Source organism: Typopeltis vanoorti, chromosome 5, assembly GCF_054136105.1.
Source record: "Typopeltis vanoorti isolate ZY-2024b chromosome 5, IOZ_Tvanoo_1.0, whole genome shotgun sequence".
NCBI lineage: Eukaryota > Metazoa > Arthropoda > Arachnida > Uropygi > Thelyphonidae > Typopeltis > Typopeltis vanoorti.
The window spans coordinates 151,975,751-151,985,812 of record NC_143553.1 but is presented as its reverse complement, the minus strand read 5'-3'; the positions used below and the strand labels follow the sequence as shown (position 1 = coordinate 151,985,812).

At 34.7% G+C, this 10,062-nt stretch overlaps 1 protein-coding gene across 3 annotated transcripts in view; it reads right to left on the bottom strand.

The window, feature by feature from the left end:
- Positions 1 to 3,573: 3,573 nt before the first annotated feature.
- Positions 3,574 to 10,062, bottom strand: part of LOC150106946 (MFS-type transporter SLC18B1-like) — a 63,406-nt gene continuing 56,917 nt past the window's right edge. For all 3 annotated transcript variants that reach the window (XM_090392841.1, XM_090392838.1, XM_090392840.1), the window contains exons 8-14: positions 9,509 to 9,648; positions 9,298 to 9,396; positions 6,950 to 7,041; positions 6,703 to 6,798; positions 4,848 to 4,922; positions 4,597 to 4,690; positions 3,574 to 4,379 (exon numbers count right to left, since the gene is read on the bottom strand). In XM_090392841.1, the coding sequence (XP_090248967.1) occupies positions 4,254 to 4,379; positions 4,597 to 4,690; positions 4,848 to 4,922; positions 6,703 to 6,798; positions 6,950 to 7,041; positions 9,298 to 9,396; positions 9,509 to 9,648 (722 nt within the window). In that variant the 3' untranslated portion in view covers positions 3,574 to 4,253. The remainder of the gene's footprint in view (positions 4,380 to 4,596; positions 4,691 to 4,847; positions 4,923 to 6,702; positions 6,799 to 6,949; positions 7,042 to 9,297; positions 9,397 to 9,508; positions 9,649 to 10,062) is intronic.

The window sequence follows — 10,062 nt, the reverse complement described above, 5'->3', positions numbered from 1 at the left end:
GGTTCAAGGAAAGCATAAACAGCTTTAATATGGTACCAAAACTCAGTCCCCTTTTTTTTCGTAAGATAGATTTTACACCTATCCTTACTTTTTCCCACATAACATTCCAGTCGCCAAGCTAAAGATATTTGTTAGGGTGACGTTTGCATCTACTCTTTCTCTCACATATAGGAGAGCGATTTGTTAGCAAACGACATGACAACACACGACTTCTTATTTGCTACCAACTCTCCTGAATCCCAAATGAATGATGAAGCTTCGTCAAGCCTTCTTAAAAATTGCTTTGTGTAGTTTTTTTTTTTTTTTTTTTTTTTTGTAACATTCATATTTTTCAGTTTAATCTCTCAAGGTGTGTCAAATTTTCCAATTAGTGATATTGGCTTTTCATTCTTTCAAAGAATATATCTGTTGAATGAAATAATCAGTTACACCCAAACGGAATTTACCTGCATAACCTGTTGACCAGCAAACTGTAAGAGTTGTTCTAGTTGAGAATTTCATTTGCGTTTTGTGGCGCCATCTGGTATCTCCAGTCTAAACACTTCTAAATTATGACTGACAGATAACAAAAGCTGATGTCAATGCAAGCCGACATCTATCGCGTGTCACATGCCAGTTTTTTTTTTTTTTTTTTTTTTTAATTGCGCAACACACTGGCGACAGCTGCATCCATGTAGCCTTAGGTAGAGGATAACTTTCTTATACCCCCATTAGTCACGAAAACACGTAACCAAGAAATTATGCAAAAAAAAAAAAAAAACTTGCGGTTGTTAAAAAACCAGTTTTCGAAGTTTTAGATAAAATTTTTCGCGTGTGCCCAGAAGAAAATAATTAATGAAATAGGTGGGGATTTTTTTTTTCTGTTAAGTAAGGGAAGATGCAGAAAGTGTGACGCCCAAGCACTTTTTTTAAACTGAATAAAAAAAAAAAAAAAAGAGCTAAGAAAGCTATAAATATGATTCATTTAGAATAAGTGGAATAAGAGTTATGAAATTATGTGTGTGAAACTATTTTTTAAATACTTCTCAGGTCTGACTGGTTAGCGTATCCTCTCTGCAACACAACATGTTGCGGGTTGGAATCCCGCTATGGGCATGGATGTTTGTCTTTAGGTGGGAGATAAAAATTCATCGCCTGGTATAAGACCATTTCCTCGTTTATTGGAGGTTTGAAAAAACGAATTCCATCTAAAAATCAACCATAAAGATTTTTAAAAAAAATCCATCATTTGTCAATGCTATGTTGAGGACTTTGAAATTACAGCCAAGCACTTAAGGCTATGAGACGTCTCTGGTCATTTTGCCCATTTTGAGAGATTTAAAACTGGTGTCCTAGAAGTAACTCTTGACATCTCCATATATTATTGAAAAAGAGGCAAAGACTTTTGTATACCTATTACAAAAGTCTTTGCCTCTGAGAGGTGAACAAGACGTCTGGAATTCGCAAACAAAAATCCCAAGTCGGTTTGCTGAGAGTGAACTTTCGTAGCACAAATCAGTGAGATATTTAAAACACGTACTTTGTGTATTTCATAGAGGTAGATTCATTATGATCGCTAGCACAAGTGTAGAACCTCCCACATATCAGAATTAGATTTAAAAATAATAATAAAATTAAAATCTGGATTCCAGTCCAGGATCCTTAATATTTAAATTCACTCGAGCTGGAGAAGTGGGCCATTTTCCCATCTTGAAGATTTAAAAAAATAAAGCGCATGTCAAATTATTTTATAGAAGATTCTACTTTTTGTTTCGGTTGTCAGTGCTAAGCAGCAGACCTGACCCACCAAGTACTCACAAACAAAAATCCCGAGAATAGCATTTATGTTAGGATAGTTAATTGACCACCGCATGATATTTGGTTATTTCCCATGCATCAATGTGAATCTCATCCGCAAGTCTACTTTCGGGTGAGATTCACACATACTCAGCCAACTCATGTTACAGTACATTACTGTAACATGAGTGGGCTGAGGGCGTTGTATAATCTGAAAACCATGAATAAAACCAGGACTTTCCAGCCAGTTTAAGGTTCTGCCACTTTTCACAATAAAAAACGAACACCATCCATGTAGTCAACCATGACAGTTAATGACATGTTAATACTAGTATATATCTGTTCTAAAAAAAAAAAGCCATATTTCCAGAAATTGAAGCGCTATTCACTTGCCTTTAGAGTAAATAGTTCTACGAGGCTTTACAAGAGATACTTTAATTCTTATCATGTTCTATACATATGTTTATATAGTAATCAATTTTAACTACTATACACACCTCTGAAGCGGGGAAAAAAAAAACCTTTTGGTGCAATATACCGCGATAGTCCTTTAAAAGGGCTCAATAAATGGCAAGTACTGTAACCAAAGATTGCGATATATATTGTACACATAAGGCGTGAAGTGTATCGTAGCCAAATTTGTTTCGTAAAAAAGGTACTCGCGTCGTCTTCGCAAAATGTAATAATACAATCTTGAAAACATTTTAGTTTTTACTCTTACCTTAAGGATCTTTCTAAATGCATTTCGCTAATCGAAAACGTCTGCAGACTGATTTCATCCATAGCCTGAAATTAGGAATGTCAGTTGAACCGATGACGCTTGAGAGTGGTACTGGTTCGTATTCTAACATTAGTAGTTGCTGCAGAAAAACGATGAACTAACAGAAGCTAATTACGCTTCAATTAGTGCTGTCCAGCATAGCTTCGAATCATTATCGTACGAGTTGTTTTTCAAGAAAGGTGCGAGCTAAATATTTACATTTTAGTAGTTGCTGTGGATAAAAGTAAATTTCATCTGCTGAGGGATAAACTTCTCCGCATGTTGTATCGGATGTACATCCTGGAGTGAAATTTGGGCTTCTATCATCGAAAAATTCGGCATTGAGTCAACTTGGGAGAAGGAAATATTTGTATTGCATTCTGGCTAACAATAGAACAGAAAAACTAAACATGGAGTATATTTAAGATGGTGAATGATGTATCCAACTAGAATGGATGCTTGAATTTTGTGAAGTTTCACTGGCATGCATTTTCTTTAAGTGGATTTTGGGAGAGGTATTAATATGTACATAACGCAGTTCTTTGATTGCTTGTTAGAGGAATACGAATACGGAGAATTGAGCAAGTTTAAGAATCGAGTTAGAGCACCCTCTAATAGTTTATGCGAATGGCAAACTACTTGCCACTTTGTTTGCTTCAATTTCTAAATACAAATCAGTGGATCAAAAAATTTAAAGACTGAAAAGTACGGTTAGATTGGTAATATCAGACGACAATGGGAATCAAAACTTGCGTTTTGGAAACTACTTTTGTGAGAGACAGGCTAACTCACTCAACTCTTTAAAGATTATTCTCACGTACTAGATGGTGTCCTAGGTATGAGCTAGTTTGAAAAATCAATGAGAAGAAATGTAGAAATATTTTGCCATTCCAGTGTGTCACTGCTTAAGTGTTGTAAGCCAAAAATTTGTCGTCTCTCCTACCTAACTGTTGTTTGACTGTGCAAGAACGTTTAATTTTTTTTTAAATAATTTACTGCCACATTTTAATAAATAATTTATTTCTTGACAATAAAAACGAGCTGCACAAGTACAAAATGTATTAACAGCACAGTAGGACAACTTGAGTGGGGAGGGAGCTCAGTGACAACTAAGTTGAACTCCGAATCCAATGTTAAAAAACACACTATTGATATTAAGAATGAGCATTAAGTTATTTGTTTTATAAAAATATAGAAAACTGATTAACAAGAGATGAAATACAGAATTAAGAAAATACATACTTCACAGCTCGGTTTAAGTAGTAAAAAAAAAAATTAAAAATGAGTATTTACATTTTTACAACACCGCATTTGTCATTAAGATGAGTTCGTTATATACAAATTAATTAATTCGCAGCGATATCGCCATTTCGTTACCTCCGCTAACAGATGATATTGCATTTTGTTGCTTAATTAGCAAACGTTATGTTTCAAACGTTGCCATTATAATAAAATATGATTGTACATAGAAGAATAACAATACACGTAATAAAAACAATAAATTTCTGTTAATCACGTGGGATTCAACAATTATAAAAAAATGCGCAATTCACGTCTAAAAAGAGAAGTCCGATGTATAATAAATAATGCATTGAAAGCACTGAACGTCATCATCCTCTCAAAAGTTAAGAGGGAATTTGTCAGTGGCTCGAGGTAACATTTGCGCAAGTCTCTTGAGCGAAGTCATTTGTTCAGATTAATACTAGAGTATATTCCATCAATAGACATCAGTGCTTCTGGTTCTAAATGACATACTATGCGTCAGTGGTTCTTTTTCCTCAGCAGTACCATCTTCTTTCCGATATATTCTTCTCCACACAACATAGCCCATTAGTGCTGCCATCTATCAGAAAACAGGAATACTATATTAGAAATTTTATAGCAATACTTTTATAGCGATTTGTAAAAAGTAATTCATAAAGTTTCAGTGTCGAATTAAAATATACTTTCAGTTCTGGAAAGGGTGGTACAAGAAAAAAAAGCTATTTGATAAAATTGTTAAGGCTCAGAATTAACTAAACAAATTTATATTTTGTTCAATTTTATTCCACAGAACTTACCAGAACCAAATCCAGAATTAGGAGTACTACGGTGCCCATCGAATAGCCAAGATGTTCCAACAGCCATCCACCAACTGAGGGGCCAATAAAGCAACTGCAAGTACAAAAGTTTGGCATCATTACCATCATTATTAGAATTATTGCTAATAAAAGTAACAATAGGATTGGATTCTAAATATACCGACAACGTAATTGCCTATAGTTAAGGGAACTACTTAATTATGTTATGTAGTTAAGGGTTAACTACTTACCCAATTGAATTTGACGAAGCAAACATAGCCGACACCATCCCGTAAGTTGTTAAGTCATCGGGGAAGCCTCTCTTTCTGTATTGAAGAAAATACAGTTAATTCAAGATATGCAAATATCACTATAAGCAAGAAAAAAAATGAATATCAAAATTACAAAAGATTTGTGAATATTTAGATGGGCAGAAATATAATTTTGGCAAACCGCGAGGTGCGAATTTTCAGTAACATCGAATTTATCCAATAAAATGATATGTGTGTAAAAGTTTCTTTGAAAATCCAAGTTCATGCAATTTATATTTTATGACCTATGATTGTTGTGTTTTATGTCGATTAATTTTTTTTTTAAAGTTTGAGAAATAATTTTCAGACAGAAATAGCTAAGAAGTCACATGCACCGTTCTTCCGACTTCACTATTGCAATGCGTATTTCAGTTTTCTTAATGTGGCCAACTACTGCATCCATTTGCTTGGATTAATGAGCTATAAAATGTTGAAAATGGATTTTTAACTTGCCCGTTAAGGCAACTATAGCAGCATTGGATTTTGTTGTGGTAAAATCTGTCTACATCCCTAAAACGCGAGGATTGAATTAGTGCTCTGTCTGCATATCATGTTTCCCCTCTTCACACAGAAATCTGCTGTGGGAATGGATATTGAAATAATTTTATATAATATTCAGTGGCGGCTTGTATGTAAGCACTGCGACACTGCAGCACCTCAAAGGGAAAAAATGAAAAATTTAAATTTTGTTTGTGTTTATAAATAATAACAATGCTCTCAACATTATATAAATGCAATATGTTAAAGGTTACAGCTTATGTTTCGACAGTGATTGAATAGTTAATAATTGGGATTGTTCGATTAACGCTTTAGATTACGAAACAAATGCACTGCGATCTAAAGCAGTGTCGATATTATCACGTTCGACCAATTGCAGCCAGACTCGCCGATATTCGTTTGCGCTTGTGATTGCACGTCACAAGCGATTCCGACACTGCTCGTTTGGGTAGTGTATCGTACGCTTGCGCGCGTTATTTCTGTGAGATACGAAACTTTTATTATTGGTGTTTGTTCGTGGTGAGATATATTTTTAATAAAGCAATTTTTTAATATGTAAATTTATTTATTAATAAATTTGTTACTGATCAGGAAAAAAAATATTTATTTTTTATTTTGTATATGCAGCACCCCCACTTAATTTTCACCGGCCGTCACTGATCATGTTTCATTGCTCGGTGCAAGACTCCTCTCCTGCTTTAAGAAGAGGTAGCCACGAAAGTGTGCTTTACAGCAGGATTTTTGAGATTATTTATTCTTTAGTCCACTTAAAACTACTTGAAGTTTACAATCTGACGATGAGCTACAAAGAAATCGGGAAAAACCACTGCTAAAGCATAAAATGTCCTGGAAATCCAGGAAGTCTTACATAACAGCGTAACTAGACTGTATAGACCCCTTGAAATTAGCCATTCCAAAAATCAACATGCTCAAGGATACTATCATAAGAGATCAGCACTATCTTTACTTCAGAGTTTTGCTGCTATTCGTAACTGGAATTAAGTCTCGACACACAAACGCACCTTTAGTTTCGAACTAGTGTCATAAAATCGGACTGCCTTTAATACGTTCGGAACTAATTTTTGATAGTACCGAAAAGAGCAATTTGAGTGATGGTTTTTCCATTCTCGTGTGAACACGTTTGGGTGTCGATTTTATACAAGTGTCCACTTACTGGGGAAAAAAAATAATTTTAATAATGCAACTAAAAGACTCCATTGAGATAAAGTTATCTCCTTTGTGTTAGCAAAACAGACGATATATTTATTATTATTAAGTTATGAATCTAAATACTTACATGGTATTTCTCAAGGCTCCTATGAAAGAGCTCACCACTTTGGACGCAATCCCAAATCCAATTATCACAAGCGAGACTATAACAGTCCATAGTTCTCTGCAAATGCAATCACGATTTAGTTTCAGTTAATGTTTAACTTAAGTTAAACAACTATTTCAATTAATATTTACTCTATTAGTTAAGATAGATCTTTTAAACATAGATTTTAAGACCGATTAAATTTTTCTTTAACGGATGCAACACTTACGCTTTGAAAGGAATGAACGGAGCAGGTCCGATGAGAACTAATCCAACACATGACAGAAGGTAGCCTATAACTCCTAGTATGTGGGTATCGACCTGTAAATTAAACCAAATGTAAGTATAGTTAAGCTATAAAATTAATCTGTAGTTAAAACTGCAATCAAAGTAATTGTACCACTCATTTAAATTTATTCAAAGCATCCATGTTTACATTTATCGAATGTTGATAAACGAGAAGTCCAAGTTTCGCATCAGTATGTTCATTTTCCCGCTTAAAATGGCCTTTAGTAGATTACGTGAAGGGAGACTGGGCAATCAGCGAGCTACAGATTGTGTTTGAGTTGAATAGCATAGAATTATTCTTTGGAGGATTTTGAGTAACCTTTTATGAATCGAGTCATACTAAACAATTGGGTATTTCGTTGATACTATTAGAGTTCCTCCTTTCCTATTCGATATTTATAGGCACTGCTCCTTCTATCTGGCCATTATCATTCCTCCAAACAAATATTCACACACTTCAAACCTATGAAACCAAGTTCCTCCACTAGACACAGTCTTAAATGACAACGGCTAGCGAAAGGTTCAAGAAACAGTTCTCTACACATTTTCATGCTCAGGATTGATATAAATCTGTACTAAGCAGGGTAATCTTTTCCCTCGGATTAAACACCACGTTGAAGACCTCATACCATCTAGATTCTAGCAAATGTCTTCGAATAAAATTCGATTTCTTTATCTAAAGATTTAGATAATTGATCTTGTCTAGTGGATGAGGAAGCAGAAAAATTGCAGGAATTCGGAGGTGAGAACTTTGAAAAATTAAAACCTAAAAAAAAAGGTACAAAACTTAAAGCAAAATTCCTTGATCTACGATTCAAATGTTGAGCCGTTCGTTCTTACATCCTTTATCGTTTATGCGAATCCAACCCACGAAAGTTGGTAAAAACACAAATAGCATATTCTTGGTTCGTCTTCAGAGGAAGATTTCCACCTTAAGTTTAAGAGCACCATATTAGTATGCTATAGGTTTAACCTTTTTTGAGGGAGCTTGAAGTTTTAGTTTCTTTAAGTCACGATTCAGAAGTAGCTTTGGTTTAACGCGTGTGACAGAAACAATCCAAAAAGGTTTGTTGGCATATTTTATTCATTTATTTCAGGCTGTGAAAACAGAAGCAATGAATATGAGGAAGTCACGCCACAAGAAAACGTTTGATGTACGTACTGCACGCCAAGTACCATAAAATATGCATGTTTGCTCGCTATGGAGTGTTACGTCATAACTTAAATTCAGTTGCTGTCAATGAACAATAATAATTCAAAAATATTATGAAGTAATCTGCGCTTTAAAAGGAATGGGGAAACAAATTGTCATCTACAGTTAATCAAGTAACGGCTTTGCAAAAATTATGGCAGTCAAAAGCATTTGCGTGCACGTCAACCAAATAATGCAGTTATGATAAATGTGTCAAAAGCGTGCGAAACATTTCTTACGTCAATTTGACTGACTTCTGAACACACTGCTCTTTTCAAAGGGCAGCGAGAGAGAGAGATGTAACAGTCTAATCTTCACTACTTCAACTTGCCATTCAAGTTTATTAAGAATAATAAATTATATCAAATGAGCGAAAGTGTTTGTTATTTAAAAAACTCATCATGAGCTGACTTTAGGATACTGAACCACTTCAAGTTTTGTCCAGCAGACAAACACTTAATCGAAAGAACTACCTTTTTAGGACTAAGAATATCAGCGGTGGGACAGCCGGCTCATAGTGCTGGTTCTAAAGACAAGCATAAACCTATAGGTGAAAGGATTAAAAAGAGATCGGCTCGAATCAGATCATAGGTCAATGGAGGCTATGGTTTGAAGCAACTAACTACCGGAGTTGGTTCAGACAAAGTGGTTCGGCCACCATTTTATCGATTCGTAATAGGTTTGAATGCTTTGAATAATAAACACCTGAAATCTATCTGATCATAGGCGAACGATATGCGGCACCAAACAGATTAAGAAACTAAACAAGGCTGAAGTAAGCGAGTTCTCTCAACAGGGAAGAAACTTCATTGAATGATTAAAACATAAAACTAATGCAATGGGTATTTCGAATTACTAAACGGGCATTGGCTAAAGCGTGTACTTGCATCATATGAAAAGAACATCTTGGGCAACTTCTTAAATGGTAGATAACGTACGCATTTACCGTGAACTTCCTTTATTTAGTAGCATACATGAAAACCTTAATACTCGACGTGTTTTACCTACCGCCACAGATTTGAATTCAAAATATTACTTAAGTTAAAATATCTAAATGTGGAAAACATTTGTGACTGCTACAAATCCGCTTTACTTACCCCGTGGTCACAAAGCCAACCGAAGAACGAAGTTGTGATGGCGTAAACTGTGCCTGTAATGATGAAGACGCAACCGACAAGAAACGCCGAGAGATTAAACTGCAATACAAAAGAAAGAATTAAGTTAAAAAAAAATTCAGATATTGTCCAATATAATATTATGGATTGGTGAAGTTCAGTTTAGTTAAAATCCTAATTTTAATCCGCATACCTGACGAAGATGAGGCTCTAGAGTAGCAGCATTGAAACCAATGAATATCATAGCAGTGATGATAGCACAAGCATCCATGATGATTCCATAGTCCCACAGAAATTTCTTCATATCTCCCGATGCGGCTTCTTTTGGAGTTTCTAGAAAGAAAAAAAAAATAATAAAGTGTTTTAAAAGGTTACATTTAAAAGATTGTTTCAAGAGAGGAACGTTAGTGCTTCCATCTAGTGGAAGGCATGTTAAACAATATTCTGCTGTCCATTTTTGGAAGCATTGATGCTAGTATAAAAACTTTCAGTTTAGGAACAAAGTTTAAAATTACGAGATCAAGTGTATATTAATAAGTAACGAATGCCACACTAAAATGCACACAGTAAAAAGTACAACACTTAATATACCGTTTATGCAATTCAGCCTTTCATTTGAGCGACACGCAAAACATTGGATTCTTAAAAATAAGCATAAAAATTGTAAATATCGTTAGTCCTAAAGAATGCTGGTCACTATGAATTAAGAAAACTGTTTCATTTGGAAGGAAAGAAAACAGACAAACG